This window comes from Dermacentor albipictus, chromosome 7 (assembly GCF_038994185.2).
Source record: "Dermacentor albipictus isolate Rhodes 1998 colony chromosome 7, USDA_Dalb.pri_finalv2, whole genome shotgun sequence".
Lineage (NCBI taxonomy): Eukaryota > Metazoa > Arthropoda > Arachnida > Ixodida > Ixodidae > Dermacentor > Dermacentor albipictus.
The window spans coordinates 134,732,609-134,755,515 of record NC_091827.1 but is presented as its reverse complement, the minus strand read 5'-3'; the positions used below and the strand labels follow the sequence as shown (position 1 = coordinate 134,755,515).

The following is a 22,907-nucleotide window of genomic DNA, read 5'->3' as shown; positions in this document are numbered from 1 at the left end:
ACAACATCTGGCAACGCTGCAATTTCATTTAGCACTAACTCTAAAGAAAAAAACTATTATTGAAGCAGTGACATCCATTTTGGGACATCCATTTAACACTAATGGATTGGAGTTAAATGGATTGGAGTTAATGGAATTAAATGGATTGGGACATCCATTTTAACACTAAGCTCCCTCACACGAAGTGAAAAGGGCTGTCTTAAAGAGGAACGATTACGAAAGAGTGTATCATATGTCATATCGTTAACAGTATTAAAACACGGATGTTGAAGATTAGAGTGGACTTTCAGGAAATATGTTTGGCTGATGTATGTTCTCTGGAGATGGAGTGATGGAGTTGGAGTTCTCTGGAGATGGAGATGGAGTGAGTAGATTTGATTCTACATACAAACTTTCAATGGGACTTGTTCTGAAAGCGCCAGTGGCCAGTCGGATTCCTAAATGGTGAACCGGATCTAGCATCTTTAGCGTGCTCGGGGCTGCAGAATGATAGATCATGGCACCGTAGTCCAATCATGATAGCATGAGGCTTTTGTGAAGATTCATCAAACATTTTCTGTCGTTGCCCCATGTTGTATGGGATAAAATTTTCAGTAAGTTCATTGTTTTTAAGCATTTCACCTTGAGATACTTAGTGTGTGGAATAAATGTTAGTTTAGAGTCAAGTATGATATCTAAGAACTTGTGCTCTTTGTTCACAGGGATTTGCTGGCCATACATTTTGATATTGGGATCTGCAACGAGCCCTCTCTTTCTTGTGAAAAGCACACAAGAACTTTTGTTTGGGTTCACTTTAAATCCGTTTTCGTCTGCCCATTTAGATACTTTGTTCAAGCCCTGTTGTACGTGCCTCTCACACACTGCAAGGTTGCAGGATTTGAAACCTATTTGTATATCATCTACGTAAACAGAATAAAAAATGGCTGGCGGTAATGAAGCACGAAGGGTGTTCATTTTCACAATAAAGAGCGTGCAGCTAAGCACACCTCCTCGAGGTACACCATTTTCTTGTATATAAGGTTGCAACAATACAATGCCGATTTTCACGCGGAAGGTACGTTTGGACAGAGAGCTTTCTATTATGTTTAGCATATTTCCACAGATGCCCATCCCCGACAAGTTTCGCAAGATCCCGTATCGCCGCGTCGTGTCGTATGCCTTCTCCATGTTGAGGAATATCGATAACTGTTTATGTACAAATGCATCGCGGATATTTCCTTCAATGTGTACAAGATGATCAGTTGTGGACCGCCCTTCTCTGAAGCCACACTGATAGGGATCAAGCATATTGTTCAGTTCAAGGAAATGCATTAGTCTACGATTAATCATTTTTTCAAATAGCTTACAAAGACAACTTGTAAGAGCTATCGGGCGATAACTTGCCGTCAAGGAAGGGTCTTTACCCAGCTTCAAGACGGGAATAACAATAGCTTCCTTCCATGAGGATGGGAGGTATCCAGCAGCCCAGATAGCGTTGTAAAGTGCCAGAAGTGTCATTTGTGTGTCTTCGTGTAAGCTCTTAATCATGTCATACATGATTCTATCAGCTCCCGGTGCAGAGCTTCTACATGTGCTCAATGCAGCTTTAAGCTCGGCAAAATTAAAAGGACGGTTATATGGTTCGTCCAGACGGCATTTACGATCAAGTGTCTTAAGTTCAGCTAATTGTTTATATTTGAGGAATGATTTTGTGTAATGTGTGGAGCTTGATACATGTTCGAAGTGTTCGCCCAGAGCGTTTGCCTGGTCTTCCAAGGTAGTCCCTTGGTCGTCCACTAAGGGCAGAGGGTGGATTTGTTGCCCCTTTATCTTTCTTACGACATTCCATACTTTGAACACTTGGGTGTAAGAAGTGATGTCCGAGAGAAACCTCTCCCAGCTAGCCCTCTTTGCCTGTCTCCGTGTGCGCCTTCCTTGTGACTTTGCCAGTTTAAATTCTATGAGGTTTTTTGCAGTCGGGGAGCAACGCAGCAAACCCCACGCTTTGTTTTGTTTCTTTCATGCCAGTCTGCACTGTTCATTCCACCAGGGTACTGGTCTTTTACAAGACAGACCTTGTGTTTGGGGAATGAACTTTTCAGCTGCGTCGATTACAAAACAAGTAAAAGATGCTACTGCATTGTCTATGTTAAAATCAGTGATAAGATCTCGTGATAAGTAAGTTGCTACCTTAAAATCATTCCATTCGGCGGAGGCTAGTTTCCACCGGGGTGTACGTAGGGGGCATTCATGTTGAGGCATTGAATTTAACATTACAGGGAAGTGGTCACTTCCATAGGGATTTTTTATTACATGCCATTGCAAGTCCGGGAAAATTGAAGCCGAGCCAATAGACAGGTTTAGTGATGAATATGAATTATTATGAATATTATAATAAGTTGCCTCCTTCTTGTTGAAGAGGCATGCACCGGAGTTCACAAGAAATTTTTCAATGAAACGACCTCTCACGTCACATCGCGAGTCTCCCCACATGGTGTGGTTGGCATTAAAATCGCCAGCGAGTATGTAAGGGTCTTGAAGCTGGTCAATTAGGTTATAAAAATCACTTTTTTCCAAATGAAAATTAGGGTGTATGTATAAGCGACATACAGTGATCAATTTATTAAAAAGAATTGCCCGAATTGACACTGCCTCAAGGGGCGTCTGAAGGGCGACATGGTGACAAGCTACGGACTTGTCTACAACTATTGCTACACCACCAAACGAGGTATTCGCATTGTTGCGGTCTTTACAGTAGATGGCGTACTGACAAAGAAAGTTTGTGTGCATTTAAGATGCGTGTCCCGAACACACAGCACCTTTGGGTTATGTTTGTGTAAGAGTTCTTTAATGTCATCGAGGTTGTGGAGAAGACCTCAAACGTTCCAGTGTATTATTTGTGTAGCCATATTGTTCGTGTTTTTATGCTGTGTGTCAAGAGGAGTCAAGTTAGAGAAATGACTTACGGAGCCTATTCAGGCCCCGTGATAATGGTACGGGTTTTGTCTTTTTTGAAGCGGTCACGACACTCGCGCTGCTCCCGAGGCGCTAGATGCGCCTTCTGGCTCAGGGTTGTGTCCACCGACTCTTGGGAGCCGCTGGACTTCCGCTCACATGAGCGGGGTGTTTTCGCCGTAGGCCTTGCCTCGAAAAGCAGGGCCTTGGAGGCCACCAACCCAGAGGTCGATGGACCCTCCTTCTGGGACGGCGCAGCAGCGCTGGCTGCTGACGCCAGGGGGGCTGGTGGCAAGGCCGCAACCACACTCGTTGTGGGCTGGGCCGGAGCCGGAGTCTGCTGTGACGTTGCCCCCTTGCGCGCCGCACCAGCATACCCTGAGGTATGGAAAAAGGAAACATGTTTCCACACTTCTTGAAATGAGATGTTTTCTTTAATTTTCATTGTGATTATGACTTTTTCTTTTTTCCATGTAGGGCAAGTTCTAGAGTATGCTGCGTGTCCACCATCCCAGTTGGGACAGTGGAGTGTGCCATTACAGGTGTTTGATTCATGTTCGTGTTCACCACACTTTGCACAGGTTAGTCGACCACGGCAGCTTTGCGAACCATGGCCATATCTCTGACACTTGAAGCATCTTCGGGGGTTTGGGATGTAAGGCCCGACTCTAATTTTGGTATATCCCGTTTCTAGAGTTTCTGGTAGCACACTCGATGCAAAGGTAAGGATGAGATGCTTAGTAAGAATATCTTGGCTGTCTCGCTTGATCTTTATTCTTTGCACTTGAATAACATTGTGTTCTTTCCAGCCCTCCAGGAGCTCTTTTTCACTTAGGCTCAATAGATCTTCATCAGAGATGACTCCTTTGCACATATTCAATGATCGGTGGGGAGTAACGGTGTTTGCCACATTACGGAATGCTAGGAGATTAGAGAGTTTGCCATGCTGTTGAGTGTCGCAGACCTCAAGAAGAAGGTCACCACTGCTCATTTTCGTCACTTCGTAGCCAGCACCTAGTGTGTCGGTAAGGCATTTAGCTACGATAAAAGGTGAGATAGTTCTGCCTGTCTTTTCGGGATCTTGACTGTGTATCACATGAAAGCGGGGGAAAGTTTCTTTGCGCTGGCTGAATAGCTGAAAAGTTTTTTCGGTGCGTCCTCTTTTTCAAAGAGGATGATCGGAAAGGGGGGGGGGGGGGGGAATGACATCTTAGTTCTGCAGAATATCTTAATTTCAGCAGCTACGCCAGCCGCCCACTACCGAGCCCAACAAGGGGACGCAACGAGTCCGGGAGGAAACGCAGACGCCAGCTGTACGTAGCCACTATAACCCAATATAAAATACCCAAGGTTGGATACATAAACCAGGTTAACCCTTGCCGCCTAGAAATTTGGAAGTGAGAAGAAGTGATAAGACAGGAAAGAAGAGATACCGAGAGGGAAAACAAAAGATTGAATAGAGGGACAGGAAAAGGTGACTGCCGATTTCCTCCAGGTGGGTCAGTCTGGAGGTGCCGTGTATACGAAGCAGAGGCCGAAGAGGTGTGTTGCCTCCACCGGGGGGGCCTTAAAGGTCCAAGCACCCAGCATCGGCTCAACCTCCAGGATCCCCCTTTCCCCAGACACGGCTAAGCCGCGCACGGCTACACATGGGAGGGTCCAACCCTCGTGTGCTCGGGTACGTGGTGTCGCAACACACCAAACGCCTGCTCACGCAGACGCCCCTGCAGGGCCGAACTCACCTCTGTAAACAAGGTGAACGCATCTAGCATATCTTGTCACTTTTGGAGCTGGCCAGTCTCGTCCATCCGCGCGACACCGCGTAAAAGGCTTTGTCAACCGTCCATGCCGTTTGCGCAGTTTGATGCGCAGTACCCCGGCACACTGGAATACAAATGCTGAAATGATGTGTTTCGTACCACTTCACCAAAGTCATTAACTTAATATTGCCACCTGGTTTTTTGGGCCAGCAAACAGTCAGCATTGCATGCCCAGCAAAAGCGGCGTAGAAAACGATGAAGTCAAGGAAGATCCAGCACCAGCTGGAGTACCGTACCTTCGTGTCTGGCTGCCGGTACTGTTGCTTGCTCTTGCCTTAGCGTGTAACAAACTGGTGGAGGTGTGGGGTTCTCTAATCTATGCACCAAACCCCTCCGCTCAGCAGGAGCTCCAGCCCCTTACTGGTGGTTATGCCTGTACACCGCGCCAGCCGAAGGATCTGTGGACAAGCCCCTGAGTTTGGACTCCTCCCAGAGAAAATGGCAGCTCCGACCACCCCAACCAGTATGAAAGGCACAACGCGATTCATTGTACGCTCAATCCGCGAACACCGAATCCCTTTCATAGCGCCATACATGAGGATGTTGAAGAGTGGCTGGTGCACTATGAACGTGTTGCCATGTTCAACAAGTGGGATGATGCAGACAAACCGAAAAACATATATTTCAGCCTTAACAATGACGCAAGTGTTTGGTATGAGAACAGTGCAGATGCCCTGACTTCATGGGCAGAATTCAAACGCCAGCTTCTTGAGACGTATGGGAGCCCTGCCGAGAGTGAGCTGAGCGTGACCTCCAGTCCCGTATACAAATGCCGAACGAAGGTGTTGCAGTGTACGTCGAGGACATGATGTGTCTCTTTCGACATGCCGACCCCAGCATGTCGGAAGAAAAGGTACGGTACCTGATGTGTGGAGTGAAAGAACAGCTGTTCGACGGTCTCGCACGCAGTCCTCCTAAAACTGTCAGGATTTCTTTCCGAGGCCGTCACCATGGAACAGACTCTTCGGCAGCGGGCACTATCATACGAACGCCAAGTGAAAGCTGTCTCCCCTATAGACTTTTTTTGAGCTCTCAGGGGCCACATCGATTTCCTTCGAGAGCTCATTCATCCTGTAAACTGCGAAGAACTCCAGAAACTGTCAGTACCCTTATAGCCGACGCTCAGCTCCTTGTCTAGCGTTCTCCGTGACGTAGTCCAGCATGCGCGAAGAGAACCCCCCTTCAACACAGAAGCTTGACTGCTAAGAACTGACAGCCCCCATATGTCATCCGCAAGCTTTGAGGCAACCTGCCCCACCTTCCTACCCACGTCGCACCGCGTGCCCGGCTATGCTACAGCCCGTTCAAGCGGCCTCGTGTTACCAGGACCACCAAAAGGCCCCAAGGAAATCACATGTGTGGCGGGCACCAGATCGCAGTCCCCTTTGCTTTCACTGTGGCGAAGCTGGGCATGTCTACTCCCAGTGCTATTGAGAGCTCGAACTTCGCGGATTCTCAGCAAACTCGCCGCGACCTAAGTTCGGCCAGCATCCTCCTGAAATTGTAGAATACGTTGCCCAACAGCGCGGATCCCCATCGGCTCGACACCAGTCACGCTCCCCTACGCCGTGACAGTTTTCTCCGACTCACTGTACATATATGAGTGTGGTGCAGCGCCGATCGCCCAGCCTGCGCCAGGAAAACTAACCACAGCAGCCTACGGGGGCGAGGCCGCTCAGTCTGGACATGCTCAAGGACCCCTACTGACGCGTACGCGGACTAACGATACATCAACGATGACAGTACCTGCTGATTACGGAAGAAGAATGACATTCCTGTACTGCTCGACAGTTGTAAATTGACTGCTTTAGTGGACACTGGAGCGGATTATTCTATAATTAGCGACAAACTGGCCACCCTTTCGAAGAAAAGGAGGACGCCTTAAAATCAAACGCCAGTTCGTACAGCTGGTGGGCACATCGTCACACCACTCGGCATGTACACGGCATGAATACAAATTCGCGGCTCTACGTTTGTTGCCATCTTGCGCATTCTCCCTCAGTGTTCACAAGACCTAATCATCGGCATGGACTTTCTCAGGGAGCACTGAGCTATCGTTAACATTCGACAACACCTCGTCACTTTCTCAACAAAGAGCGCCACAGCAACGACCAACACCATCCACCCTCGAGCATCTCTTCCTGTCATCGATGACACTGTCATGTTACCACTAAGGGCAAGTGTCATGGTTCAAGTGACATGTGACAGACTCTTACATGGTGAAGCGGTTGCAGAAAGCAATCGCTCTCTCCTGCTTTCTCCAGGTGTTTGCATAGCAAGAAGCCTTACTGATCTCCATGATGGGCACTGAAGTTCTCACGAACTTCAGCTACAAACACCGGGCCCTTTTTCCCCGTATTGTCATCGCCTACGCCGACCTGATCGCCGATGTCACTGAGTGTTTTGTTTCCGAGGCAATCGGCGCTGTTGAAGCACCTCTACGCAACATCAACATTAGTGCAACACTTCCTGAAGAGAACAAACAACCCCTGCGCGAGCTGTTGCTTGAGTTCCACTCTTGCTTTGCACGGTCATCAAAGATACGTCAAACATAGATTACGAAACACTGTATCATCACCTATGACGACGCGCCCCCCATGTGGCAAAAGCCTGATCGTGTTTCAGCAACAGAACGACATGCGATTCAAATGCAGGTGAAGGAAATGCTTCAGGACGGCGTAATACAGCCTTCATGCAGTCCCTGGTCATTGCCAGTCGTTCTTGTTAAAAAGAAACATGGCACGCTTCGGTTTTGTGTTAATTACTGGAAGCTAAACAACGTCACAAAGAAAAACGTGCACCCATTGCCTCATGTCAACGATTCTCTGGGTAGGCTGAGGCGTGTGAAGTATTTCTCCTTTATCAATCTGAAAAGCGGCTGCTGGCAAATTGAAGTAGATGAGCGGGACCAAGAGAAAACTGCTTTTGTGACTCCGGACAGCCTTTATAAATTTAGAGTACTCCTTTCCAGCCTCTGTTCCGCTCCAGCCACATTCCAGCGAATTATGGATATTGTTCTCGCTGACCTCAAATGGCAAAGCTGCCTCATCTATCTCGATGACGTCTTTTTGGAAACTTTTTATAAGTACCTTCGATGCCTTCGGAATGTACTCGAAGCTATTTGATCAGCTGATCTTACACTCAAGCCAGAGAAATGCCATTTCGGTTACAAGGAACTGAAGTTCCTTGGTCACGTCGTGAGCGCAGCAGGTGTGGGGCCCGATCCCGAGAAGACTGCTGCCATAGCTGCTTTTCTAGCTCCAACCAACAAGTGTTCAATGATTTTCGGGCTTGTGTGCATATTATCGACGCTTCACTGAAAATTTTTTGAAAATTGCAGAGCCGTTATTTCATTTTACGTGTGCTCGGTGACATTCCTCTGGACTGATGAAGAACAGACCGCCTTTGCGGAGCTACAATGTCGATTGTCTTCTCCCGTGCTCGGTCATTTTTATGAGAGTGCTGGCCCAGAAGTACACACTGACGCCAAAAATATTGGTCTCAGAGCTATCCTGGTGCAATGGCAAGACGGGACTGACCAAGTTATCGCCTATGCGAGCCACACTCTGTCATGCGCAGAGTCCAATTATTCCACCACAGAGGAGTGCCTCGCGGTTATTTGGGCTACCACACTGTTCCTCACCCTATTTCGCGACGGTTGTTGTCATTTTTTCCTACGAGAGGGCATCTTACACAAAAGAAACACAGGTGCGTGCGACAAGCCACATCTTCTAGTAGTGCCTCAAGCTTTTCATGACAACATCCTATTATGCTGCCACGACGAGCCGACATCTGGTGACTTGGGCTGCTCAAAGACGCTGGACAGGGTACGGCAACTGTACTACTGGCCTAGACTGACTGCTTGCGTGCTACGTGAAAGGAGCGCCGCAAGTCACCACGCTTGAAGCCTGCAGACCTTCTACAACCCATCGACCCTCCACATATTTGATCAAGTTGGAATGTACTTTCTTGGACCATTTCCCTAGTCTTCCTCCAGCAATAGGCGGATCATTATCGCAACTGATTACTTGACGCGTTACGCTGAGACTAAACACTACCACGTGGGACAGGATCTGAAGTTGCCCAGTTTTTTATGCATCACATCGTTCTTCGGCATGGCGCACCGTCATTCATCATCACTGACCGAGGGACGGCATTTACGGCGAAGCTTCTGGACAACATCTTCAAGTTGAGTTACACGAGTCATCGAAAGGCCACTGCATACCACCCTCAGACTAATGGCTCGACAGAAAGACAAAACACTGGCACACATGATCTCTATGTACGTGGATGTGCAATACAAAACGTGGGACGAAATCTTGCCATATGTAATGTACAACACTGTCACACAGGAAACTACATGATTCACGCCGTTTCGCCTTGTTTGTGGCTGAGATGTTCAAACCACTACGCTGGACGCCATGATTTCGTATGAAGAAATCGATTAGCTCGACCAGTTAGCTCCTGACGTCGAGGAGTACATTCAATGCGCCGAGGAAGCACGTCAACTGGCCTGTGTGCACATAAGACAGCAGCAGTGTACAGATGCAATAAGGTACAATCTCCACCATCTACAAGTTACCTATGAGTCTGGTGACCAAGTTTGGGTTTCAACCCTGTCACAGACCAGCGCCAACCATGTTATATATATATTTCTTTAGAGTGCATTGTTTCGGGCCTCCCGTTCCGAAGCTACTGAAGGAGGCTGCGAGAGAGGGCTGAGAGGACTGTCCAGGGTCGAGGGGCATCTGGGACAGTCGACTTTGTGAGCTGCGCAAGTGGCTGTTCTTCGGAGGCAGCTCCACTGTCCCCTTCGACGAAGTCGGGACTTGGCCGTGGTGTCAGGTTACCAGAGCGGAGCAGGCAGAGCACACGGCGAAGACAGTTGTGCGCTCTGTGTCCACTGTTCGGTCGCTTCCGCTGGTTGGGATCATGGAGATGGCCGGGCCATAAATCGGCAGAGCGCATGCTGTCTTCGGTGGCGCCGAGGAAAATGTTGTAAATAACCACTGGGCACAGCACTGTCTTTGACCAGCGTGTTCCGCTGGCTCGTTAGCAGTTCGGTGGGAAGGGATACAGTCAGTTGGAATTACTAAATTTTACTATTCACATGAGCCAAATACACAATGTTTTTGTATAACGACTTACAGCAATAAACTCTCAGCTGTACAAATGTCGATTTATCGAATATTTCAAATAACAAACTTTTAGAAAATCTCCGTCAGTTTTTCCATGCATCCTATCAAAAACATTTCAGTTAAAGAAATTTCTGAAGAGCAAATATTTCAGTTGCATGAACTTTATCAGTGGACTCTGGCTCATTTTTGAAATCAGCTCAATGCAGTTGTGCACTCTGCAGGGCTGGCATAGTCGATGCCTGTCACCCCCAAATTGCCCGTCTAGCGGCAGCAGCGTAACATCGCTTTTGCTTACAGCGCCACCTAAGCGGCATTGCAGGAGACGAAAACGAGCAACATGGTGTGTCTATTGTTTCTTTCCTATCAGTTTTCTTTGGCCATCTTCGTTTTGGATAACAGCAGCAGGATTGCAGTTTGTGCACCCACTTTCGTAATGAGGTTGACAAGACGGAAGCGACTGTCTTTCAGACAAGCTCAATACTCTTCAGCGTCTGGACAGCGGTCAAAGGCAAGTGGAGGTTGCGAAGCATTATAGAATTGCACCATCGACATTGCATCGCTAGAAGAAGAAACTTCATTCAATCCCACCAGGAAATGACCCTGCACACGATATTTCAAAGCAGTGGACAACGCCATTGCGGTATGCCTCCATAACCTGCAATAATAAAACATTCCCATGTCCAGCCCGATGATACAGGGCAAAGTTAAGGAATTTGCTCTGCTTCTGGTCGTTCACGGCTTCGAAGCAAGCAGTGGATGGCTTACCTAATTTCGGGATAGGTATGAGATTGTGTGGAAAATGATTTGCAGCGAAAGCTAGGTTGCCGACCATGAAGTGGCAAGAACCTGGAGGGATGAAAAACTGTGGGATACCATAAGTGGGTATTCACCCGACAACAGTTACAATGCCGACTAAATGCGTAGTTTTATCAGACTCTTCATAACGCGTTCAAGAACGACAGTTGCAAAGGCAGGAAGCAGTCGAAATTATGAGTTACAGTGGTGTTGTGCTGCAACGCCAGTGGCAGGTCAAGGTCAGACGGCAACTGGAAGGTTAAGTAGTCACGGTGGCTTGTTCAGTGCATTTTATTCAACACAAAGATCGGCAACAATGTCCCCATCAACATCAGGAAGGCAGCCGAGATGGTCACAGGCTACTGGTGGACAGTAACACCAGGTAGAATTAGAAACTGCTGGCATAAATCAGGACCTTCCCCCTCTGTGCGGTGAAAGTGAGGACGAGGGACAGTGCGACGAGGTGACCGCCCCCAGCATGTGGACAGAGGTCCGTCACCAGTTGGATGTTGACAGCAACACTTTGTTTGAAGACTATCTATTGTGTGACAGTGAACTCGTTGCCTGTGCTGAACTTTCAGATTGGGAAACTGTTTCCAGTGTTCGTCCAGAAGAAGAGTGCTACGAGGAAGATGCAATGGTAGATTCAAATCCTGTAACTCTAGCCGAGGCTGTAGGATACCTTGGAATGTTGCAAGACTCCCTCATCAACAAGCTGTGCCAGTGGAAGTGCACAAAAACATACTCTCTGGACAGCTTTGTTACTTTCTGTGATTCAAGAGCACCAGTGCAAATGAAAATGACAGATTTTATTTCAAAATGAGATAGGCTGCAATGTAACTGTAACACACCTTGTATGTATTATGGGATTCCTAGATTGATGTACATAACTTCATAAATTGCATTTCACAATGTTCCAAGATAACAATTTAGCCCAACTTGCTATATTAATAAATGCATGTGCATATCATTATTCAATATTTGAAGCTAAGTATTCAAATTCGATTCATATTAGAAACTTTTGATATTTGCACACCTCTAGTACAAAGCATTTATCTGCCACTTCATGAATGTCTAGCTTCACATAGATTTTAATGTGCGTTGAACCAGCATTGCACATGTCGTGTCTTTTTGTGCAATATTTAATTGACAAATTTCAAGAAAGCTTTGCTTGACAGCGATTCCAACATGCATGCTGAATTTGCCGTAAATATTTTTTAAAGTCAGTTTTGCTCTAAACCAGATGCAAATAATGAAAAATCTCATAATGAAAAATGCAAGATCTTTATCACAATTTAAAAGAGAACTAAGAATGCATTTTTTTATTGCCAGATTAATGGCAAGGATTACTGTAGTCTGTATTTGTTCGCTTTTTCTTTTTTTTATTTTGTTGTTGTAAATAAGCTGTTGATATATTGTTCATCTTAAAACTTTTTGTGCGCAAACAAATAGGGACGAAGAATAGGGGCAACACAAGTACGAGCGCTTTCTAACAACTGGTTTTATTTTTTAAGAACTACCTGCTTAAATACACACAGATCTGCGCAATCTAGTCAACAGAGCCCGCCTATAGCACATATGATACCCGCAGATCTGCGCGATCAAGTTAAGAGAGCACGTAAACAGTACATGTAGTTCAATAGTACATATAGTACGTTAGTACATAGTTCCAGTTCTTCAAAAATAAAACCAGTTGTTAGAAAGCGCTCGTCCTTGTGTTGCCCCTATTCTTCGTCCCTGTTTGTTTGCGCACAAAAAGTTTTAAGATGACTCTGTTCCAACTAGGCCGACTTGCAGTTATGATATTTTGTTCCCACACAATTTTTTCTGCTACCATGACATATGCTATACTATGTTATTATTTGTAATCAATTCTGTATTTTGTTCTGTAACCGTTCTTTTCTTATTGCTTGTATACTTTCTTATATGCTACTGTTGCTTTGAGATGTTAAGGGGGGACGCGGGTCTTGAAATCGCGAAAAATGGTCAAAAATGGCAATTTTCAAAAATTGCGTTTTTGAAGTCTTTAATGTCCCAACTATGCCTCTACAAAATATTATGGCGCAATTCCTACTCAAAGTATAAAATAAACGGTAATTTATAAACGTCGGTGAGCCGAAATTGAACGCCAAGCGCGAAGATTTGCCTCATTTTCAAGCTGCCGTAGCTCCGCGCGACGCGAACCGATCGGCGCCATCTTGGTCTTGTTTGAAAGCTGGTTTCCCGCTCTCCATTCTGGCGCCCCTCGGCAACGCTGTAGACCCTCGTGCAGCGGAGGGATTGGCACCCGTCCTCAAGCGGGAAATCGTCGCGAGACAGCCGCTGATTGGGTGAACCGGGCGCCTCCTCGAGGCGCAGCCCTCTGATTGGCCGTGACGTATGCTTCGCCTTCCGCGGCCGCGTTGTTCGACTCCTTCACGTCGTCTGCTTTCGCCTGCACGCACATCATTTTTCGAGCTCCTCTTTGTTTCCTAGTATTTTTCGTTCTGCCTTTTTCTTTATCGTTCTTCTAGATATTTTGGCTATTGGGTCGCTTCTTTTAACCACGAATTTCTTGCTTTTGCGTGCCTGGTTGCTTTGTTCCGTGTGTCACGGCGCGAGACGCGCGCTTGAAAGCAAGCACGCGAAAAGCAGTCGGCAAAAAGAGACGCGCATGGAATAAGAACAGCGCTACATCGTCGAGAACTACAGCTTCGGTGATGCCGCAAGCTGCTGTGCCCTTGGTGGATGCGGCAGGACTGAGCTCGCCAACAACAGCTTCGCCGGTGGACGCGGCTGAACAAACCCCGCCGACGCTAGCTTCGCCTGTGGACGCGGCTGGACAGTGCCGATCAGTGTCAACTTCGTTACCGCAAGTCTGTGCAGTGCCGGTGGATGCGCCTGGACTAAGCCCGTCGAAAATGCCAACTTTTGAGACGCTGCAAGTCGCTTCGGATTCCGTGTCGTCGGAAGCGGCCGAGCCGGCTGACCTAAGCCTAACGTTGACTTCGGCGTTTCCGCACGCCGCTTCGGTGCCGACGGACGCGGCTGAACCGAGCTCGCGTGCTCAACGCTTCGACACGGTGTTTTTCACGGAGGCGGAGTGCGCGGGGCGCGAAAATTACGCAGACAACATTAAAACTTCATTGGCGAAGCAGTCCACGACTTCCCGCAAGTTCGAGCTAATGAACGTCGGCACAGCAAGTGAAGATGACGATCGCGGCACAGAGTACATCATCGTTGATCTCTCAGTGCTAAAGAAGATGTTTGTGTCCACAAGCTGCAGCAAGTGTGGGATGACCACTCTCCAACTCGCAAAGTGCAGTGAGAGAGAATACGGCCTAGCAGTGAAGTTGGAGCTCACATGCTCAAATTGCGATTTCGCCGAGCGGCACTTCTCGTCGCCACGAGTGCCCGGGAAATCCAACATCACGCCCTTTGAAGTCAATTTGCGGGCAATGAAGGGAATTCAAAGTATAGACAAGGGAGCGACTGCCCTAGCAGATTTTTGTGCCACCATGAACCTCTCTCACCGAGGACTTCACCACAAGACTTTCAGGGGGCATATGGACACCATGGTGAAAGCTTGCCAGGCAGTAGCTACTGCTACAGAAGCAGCAAGCGTCAAAGTGGTGAAGGACATGTACAAGAACTTCCTGAATCCACCAGGAAATGTAGATGTTATATTTGATGGCACATGGAAAACACGTGGTCACAATTCAAATATTGCAGTAGGCTGCATCATAGAGCTATACACTGGCCTAGTACTGGACCATGTTGTGCTCTCGAGGTACTGTCGTGGGTGCCAAGGGGCACCTGATCCCAGTGATGATGGGTACGGTGACTGGGCTGTGAACCACAAGTGCATGAAAAACATCGACTGCAATGCCGGCCGGATGGAGACTGAAGCAGCTATCATTTTGTTCAACAGGTCTCTGGAAAAAAATGGGTTGCGGTACACAACTATACTTTCTGATGGTGATAGCCGCACCTTTCATGCATTGACCTCAGGAGAAGTGTATGGATATATATCCATTGAAAAGAAAGACTGCTTGAACCATGTCCACAAGCGGATGGGGACGGCTCTTTGCAACTTGGTTGAGAAGAAGAAGGCACAAGGAGAATCTCTTGGCGGAAAGGGCAACCTCACCCAAGATAAGATAAAGAAAATTACGAATTACTATGGGTATGCCTTGCGGAGCCACAGCCACGACGTTGCAGGCATGAAAAAGGCAGTGCATGCCACGCTGTTGCACATGACCTCGACAGATGAAGCCCCAGACCACAGTTGCTGTCCTCAAGGGGTTGTTTCGTGGTGTGCCTTCAATCGTGCTTTGGCGAACCAAGTGGAGCCGCCACCACACAAAAACCCTCTGCCAGGCCACGTTCGCACTGCTCTTGAGCCAATCTTCGCAAGGCTGGGCGACGAGGCCCTCTTGGAGCGCTGCAAAGATGGCATGACACAGAACGCCATCGAGTGCCTACACTCTGTCATTTGGAGCCAAAGCTCCAAGAACACGCATGACTCTTTGCTGGCTGTTGAAAGAGCTGTTGCAGAAGCAATTTCTCGCTTCAACCAAGGAATGGCAGCAACCAGCAGAGCTGTTGCAGCACAGCTTGGTTACAGTCCTGGGAGCTGCCTCATTCGTAGGAGCCTTGAGAAAGATAAACAGAGGCTGTGCAGGTCTGATAAAAATCACACCAATGCTGAAAAGGTGAAGAAGAGGATGGCCAAGAAACACAAGCCTGACAGAACCCAGGACTACTGCCCAGGACTTTTGTGAATGTGTGGCAGATTCATAGAAAATAGCAGGTAACTTTTTGAGCTTTTTTTTTTGTCAAGTGCCAACTCAATACAGAAGTTTTCACAATCTTTACATGAACAGATTTCTGTGAGTTTGGTGTTATTGTGTTCAGTAATGACTGGGCTGCATGCTAAAGCATTAAATTTTTCCATGTGATAGGTAAACAAAAGTGGCAGAGTAAGCAAAACTTTGAATGCAATTTTCTCAGCTTTGCTTTTTCGATCAAATGCCTTTGCCTTACGGAACTTTTCATAATGTTTGCATCAACTGATTTTATTGAATTAGGTATCATTTTTTTCAGTGAAACCTCAGCTGCATCCTAAAGCTTTCCATTTTTCATTAAACCCAATAGACTAGCAATTAGGTCAGGTGTAAGCTAATTACTCCTGCATTGTTTTTTTCTTCCTACTTTGTTATTCATTCATGACCTATATGATGCCTTTTAAAAAATTTCTTTAGCTTTAGGATGTGCAGTGGGTCCTTGGAAATGACAGCTATTCTTTAAAACTAGTTTTTTTAATTAAGAAATTACCATAATGGCCCGTAACAAAAGACCTATGTGGGATAAGTTATTTTGCGATATCTTCATTTCTAAATGAGATATATCAAATCTGAATATATATTTGGAATCAGCATTGAAAGATATATCTGCATGCGAATTTTCAGGAAGATACGTTAAGAAATTTAAAAAAAGTTTTCAAGACCCTCATCCCCCCTTAACTATAATAACTGTTTTTGTACAGGAGGTCCCAATACAATCTTTGACTATGGGACCTTCTTATGTATACTAAATACTTGTAATGTAACCCAACTTCTAATAATAAATTCTGATTCTGATTCTGAAATGAAAATTCCTAGAATTATTTGTGTCACTATGACAATCGTAAACAAGCTCTAAAAATCCAACACATCAGAATAAAATCATGAAACTTGGCAAGTGTAAGCCTAATGCACACAGGACAGTTCTTGCTCTTCTTACCATTGGCCAAGTCACCATCATTGCCACCACCAGGGCCGCCCTCAGCGCTGAGTCCTAAAGAGGACAGGGTGTCGTTCCACCAAGCCTGGTTGACCGGGTCATTGGGGTCATAATTTTGAATGTCTGCAGCAATGCTGGCAGCATCTGGGAGCACTGATGGTGCCGTTGAAGACGCTGGTGGCTCCACAACTGCGGCGGGCATCACCGGAGGCACAGCGCCTGGCACAATAGGGGGCGCAGGCGAAGCCGGAAGCAGCGGCGGCGGAGACACGGGTGCTGGAGGGTGCTGCGCATTACATTTATCACACCTGAAATTTTCTCAAAATAAAAAGCTCCAAATCCCCACCTATATCTGAATGTTCCAAGAATCCAACCTAACATTGTTGTTGCACAATCATTAACTCTTTCGTTACCGCAAGAAAATGGTTGTTTTTTATGTTTCTGAAAAATATGATTTACAACTACAAATAATATTCCAGCACACATTGCTGCATAGTATATAGTACACAATGAAATGTTCTTTCCAAAGATATACATTGCCAAAAAAAAAAATATTAGGTAAAACAAAAAAATTCTAGATTTTGCTGCCTGTTGATAAAAACAATAATAAAAAACATATCTACAGAAATATTATTATCAAAGAGCATTCAGAATATACATTTTAAAGGGAAATAACCCCGGAATAGTGTCTGAAAAAATAAATGCTCGGTGCACCGCCGTTCTTTGGATAAAGAAGCGAAACTAAGACCAGGTATTCGCTCATGCCATGCGGTGAAGCAGTTTCAGGATTTTGTGAAGATTAGGTGCCCTCCAAATTTTCCCACAACACATATGGTTTTTGTTCAACTTCCTCGTAACACATTTTGCAGTTCTGCTTTTGGCATCTTCTGAGGATGGTCCGATGAGAAGTCCAAGGAATGTACTTCACCAGTTCATCTAGAGTCATGTGCCTCTTCCAGGATCAATCGCTTTCAGCATAGCTGGGCAACTACAAGGTTACCCGCCGTGGTTGCTCAGTGGCTATGGTGTTAGGCTGCTGAGCACGAGGTCGCGGGATCGAATCCCGGCCACGGCGGCCGCATTTCGATGGGGGCAAAATGCGAAAACACCCATGTACTTAGATTTAGGTGCACGTTAAAGAACCCCAGGTGGTCAAAATTTCCGGAGTCCCCCACTACGGCGTGCCTCATAATCAGAAAGTGGTTTTGGCACGTAAAACCCCATATATTATTATTATTAACTACAAGGTTATGCATCCAAGCATATCTGTTTGCATTTTTTCACACTGTCTTTATCACCTCTGCAGAGAAGAACAGTAGAAAAAATCCCACACCGTTGTGAACTGTCTTGCACTGATCCGTAGTGTTGAGTCGAGATGTGCCATGGCCTTCTTGGCGTAAACGATAGTTTCATTGCTGTCGATGGCAGCACATCATAACCAAGCGAAGTATGCACCCTGAAGATAATCAGTGGAGCTCTCAGGTCGTGGAAAAAGGTGAGCAGATAAGCACCCACAAGGAAGGAGACCGCTCAAGGCCATAAAGGAAACTTCCCGGTGAACAGCTGCGGATGTCCCATGCTGACTCAAAACATTGTTGCCGTCAGAGCTTGAATCCATTTTGCTGTCACCTTCGGAATCATAGCTCGAGTCATCATCACTAAATTGAAGTGCGGGTGCAGTATAGTTTTGATCACGATGCCTTTTTCGCAATACAGCAGCACAGGACGACGCCATAGGAGCGACTTTCAATAACTGTGCAGTGACACTGGCAGTGGCCCTTGCCAGGATTTTACGAGAGAAGCATCACCGAAACTCTTGGAAATTGGCTGCAAAAGCAGGATCCACATGTTGGACATGTGGCGGACCTTCAGAAATACACTTGGGCAGAATAAAATGACTCAGACTCCAAACTAAAGCTCACTAGTGAACGGGTGGCGTCATTTTCGGTTAATTATCACCGCTTAGCACTGCTGGACTTAGGTAAAGCCGACGATATAATTTATTTCGTGACATGCTGGGAGTCATCTGATTACAAAACTTTGATGCTAGTGCGGTCTAATCCTAAGCAGCATGCTTTTTTCTTGAGCGCAGCAGAAGGTGACAGCCACGCTTCTTTTCGCCACGACATACGCACGTTAGTTTGCAAGAAGGTCTATCAAAAATCGCAACATCGCCGGAGTGCGAAAATTTTAACTGATTCTGAAAGTGCAGTGCCTGTACTTACTGCATTACCTTATATGGATAAAAAATGGCTCCAATAAGTCGAAATTGGCGCTCTAAGGCATCGTTCACTTGCGATCGATTTGAATAGGCATGGTAACGAAAGAGTTAACCCCCTCACTGCACTAGAATGAACATTTTCAGGTGTTCTTACTTTATTTCTCTCAGACACAGTAGCGAACAAGAACCAGCTGTTATTTATTTTCCTACAGACCACTGAAAGTGTCGAAGTTTTGCTGCCCTGATGTGTTGCAGTGAAAAAGGTGCTGGCACTAGTTAACACCAACTGGTCCTGGTGTAGAAAACATGTTAGAAAATAAATAGGTCTTCATACTTCTTAATCTGTGTTTTTACACAACATTTTAATGCAAAACAAAATAAACACGATACATGAAAAAGAAACAGCACTACAAAGACGTGAACTAAAAGAACATGTACGACCGACAGACACTGTCCGTCGTATATGTTCTTTTAGTCCGCGTCTGCAACTAGTCCTAATTGTGTTAGCGTGTTCTCTCACCCAGTACAGACTGAGTTGTTGTTCTTGGATATTTGACGTGAAGCTTCCCACATCTATTAGTCACGCCTGTGCCTTTGAAAATTCTTACATATATATCCTTCCTCCTTGCAGCACTTTAGCTTGCTTAGTCAAAGTATCATGCAGAAACCATCATAAAATGTGATGTTAACATCGCACGATACCTTACACAAGAAACATGCGACTGCTTTTGCCTTACTTTCTTAACACTCCCCCCCCCCCCCCAACCCCCCTTGCTCTCTCACAATCTCTTTGTTAAGGTCCTCAATCATTTGTTGTAATTCGTCTGCACTGTAGCTGAATAGAACAATGTTATCGGCAAACCGAAGGTTGCCGACATATTCACCGTCGATCCTTACTCCTAAGCTTTCCCAGTTTAATAGCTTGAATACTTCTTCAAGCGTGCAGTGAATACCATTGGAGAGATTGTGTCTCCCTGTCTGACCCCTTTCTTTCTAGGTATCTTCCTGCTTTTCTTGTGTAGAATTAAGGAAGCTGTGGAACCTCTGTACTGGTCAGTATAGCATTCTTCCACTTCGTTTACTATATCTTCAAGATTGTTGACGATATTACCCTGCTTATCTTTCAGTGCATACATCTTGGTTTGTCCTATGCCAAGTTTCCTTCTCAATGATTTCAGGCTGCGTCCGTTTTTTACAGCTTCTTCAGTCTTTTTCACATTATAGTTTCGCATATCACTTATTTTCACCTTGTTGATCAGTTTTGACAGTTCTGCGAATTCTATCTTATCTCTAGAGTAGGACACTTTCATTCTTTGTGGTTTCTTTATTAGGTCCTTAGTTACTTGGGAGAGCTTGCCTACTGGTTGCCTTGGTGCCTTGCCTCCCACTTTAATTGCTGCCTCTGAAGCCAACCTAGTTACAGTTTCATTAATTACCTCTACGTCATCATCATCATCTCTCTGTTCTAAGGCTGCATATTTGTTTGCAAGTACCAGCCTAAATTTGTCTGCTTTTACCCTTACTGCCTCTAAGTTGACCTGTTTTTTCTTGACCAAGTTTACTCTTTCTCTCTTCAAATTGAGGTGAATCCTAGCCCTCACTAACCTATGATCACTGCACTCTACCCTACCCATCACTTCTACATTCTGCACTATGCTGGGATCAGTAGAAAGTATGAAATCAAGTTCATTCTTTGTTTCACCATTAGGGCTTTTCCAGGTCAACTTTCTGTTGCTACGTTTCCTGAAAAACGTGTTCATTATTTGAAGCTTATTTCTTTCTGTGAATACTACCAGCATCTCTCCTCTAGTGTTCGTAGAATCGACACCGTAATTGCCAATTGCTTGTTTACCAGCCTGCTTTCACCCCTTTCTGCTGCAATTAGTAGCTAATGACCCAGTAATCGTGGCACAAAACATCATTGGCAAGCGTGACAGGGTAATTATTTGGGACCGACGAGTCCAAGTTTCAGTTTCAGAGAGCAACGAGATGCACCAAAGAAGGATGTAAACACAGCTGCGCACGTGAACACACATAACTGTGACGTGCGCAGGCCAGTGTGCGAGCTTCGTGTTGCTAGTTTGTCTGCTACTCCTGCACATGCTTTGCAATGTCTTCGCCATCATCATCGTTCTCATTTTCATCATCCATGGCGACTACTTCCTGAACGTGGGAGCTTTTTTTTTGGCGAGGATGCAGTAGATACCTCTGCACGGAGCGCAACCTGCCTGAAGTGCCCGCAGGCAATTGTGACCAGTCTTGTTTCGAAGCTTAGACTAGTAACTGCTCTGCCCAAAGCCCCACCCCGCCAGGTGGTGTTGCCGACTACTAAAATCATTCCAGGAAGTTTTGGGACAGACCCTGTAGAACACAAGAGCTTTTATTTGCACTTAATTTAATGCCATTTTCACTGGACCATTTCGACACTTTTTTAAGACCAATTTGAATGCGTCACTCACAGATTTACAAGGTTACATGACTTGGAACCAATCTGTACATCATCTCCATACACAGAATAACATATACTGAACAGTACTGTTAAACACTGTGGGGATGCGCAACCCTCTTGTGTCCCCTGATATGTTGTTCTCCCTGCATGGCTTCAGCCTCCTGTAATCCGGCTTCACTGCATGGCTTTACATCAGTGGTAGGTGCGGCTGCATAGTAGTGTTGAGCTGCTAACACCACCTAATGGCGGGGTTAGTTGGGAGTGACAGGGCTCCACCTCTTTGGCTCGGGGTTGGCTAGGGCGGGGACCTTCCATACATGCACTGGTCCATGCTTCTGCAAGACCATCTTGCGAGGCCTACACCGGAGTGGACCAACATGATCGTTCAAACGTGCCACCGTTCGCATGACCAAAGATGTGAAAGAACAGGTGTTGGTGTCAAGCATGGGGCAAACATATTCACTCACTATCCGGTAGCAGTGAGGCGGACTTCATAGATTTGTCACATGCTCATCGGCATGTTTTGTGGATAGCAACTCGGCTAGCAGGCATTAGTCAATAAAAGGTGCAATAAATGCCCTTATGATTGTTTGCACTACTGTGTTGACGCTACCTTGTCCCAAGAGTACTGGTCAGACCCCCAAAATACAAGGAGCTCATTTTTATGATAAGAAGTCTACAGCTGAGTACGCCTCCCTGCGGCACCCCAGTTTCTTGTGCGAATTGTATAGATAAAGCATTACCTAATTAAAACGGAAGTGTGATTTGATAAGTAGCTTTCCATTAGGTTAAGAATTTTCCTGGGAACACCAATTTCTCAAAGATCTTGCAATATTTCATACCGCCACATTGTATCATATGCTTTTTCCACATCGAAAAAGACAGACACAAATAACTGTTTGTGTATAGAAGCACTGCAAATGTTTACTTCTATATGAACAAGTCTGTCTGTTGTAGAATGAGGTCCTCTAAAACCACACTAATATGGATCGAGTAGTTTGTTTAATTCAAGAAAGTGTAAAAGCCTGCGATTTATCATTTTTTTCATAAACTATGCAGATAACCTGTTAATGCAAAGGGGTGCTAATTTTCCACTGGAGATGTATCTTTACCTTGTTTTGAAATGGGTACTACAATGGCTTCTTTCCATACAAGTGGAAAGTACCCAGTTGCCCAAATAGTATCAAAGAGAGACAGCAGTGCCATTTGAGCGTCAGAGTGAACATGCCTTATCATCTCGTACATGATTTTGTCGGCTCCGGGAGTAGAGCTTTGAAAATTTATGGAAGCTCTGAACTTGGCAACGCTAATGAACGGTTGTAAGGCTCACTTTCATTACACTTCCTGTTTAGCGGTCTGCTTTCTGCTAATTGTTTTTGCTCAAGGAATGACTCTGGAATAATGTTCAGAGCTACACAGGCTCAAAATGGTGTTGTAGGGTGTGAGCCCGGACCAAGGCAGGAGGCCTTACCTCCTGCCTTGGTCATCAACCAAAGGCAGGAGGTAAGGTTGACGGCCAGTTAATTTTGTCAGCCGTTTTCATGCTCTTCCTTCTTGTGCCATGGAATTAATGCTGGTGATGTATTTTCCCCAGCTTTCTCTTTAAGCAATGCACCGTGTTCGTCTTTCTTGGGACTTTATATGTTTGAAATTAACAAGGTTTTCAGTTGTTGGAGGCTGGCCTAGCATGCCCAAGTTTTATTCTGTTTTTCTGAGCATTCCTGCAATCCTTTTTCTTCAAGGGCACTCGCCTTTCCTTTGGAGTCTCATTCATTTGTGGGTTACGC

General features: G+C 45.9%; 1 protein-coding gene across 3 annotated transcripts in view; it reads right to left on the bottom strand.

Moving 5' to 3' along the window:
- LOC135911543 (prolyl hydroxylase EGLN3-like) overlaps positions 1-22,907 on the bottom strand; it is a 205,179-nt gene that overhangs the window by 141,091 nt on the left and 41,181 nt on the right. For all 3 annotated transcript variants that reach the window (XM_065443861.2, XM_065443862.2, XM_065443863.2), the window contains exon 2: positions 16,451-16,736. In XM_065443861.2, coding sequence (XP_065299933.1) covers positions 16,451-16,736 — 286 coding nt within the window. The remainder of the gene's footprint in view (positions 1-16,450; positions 16,737-22,907) is intronic.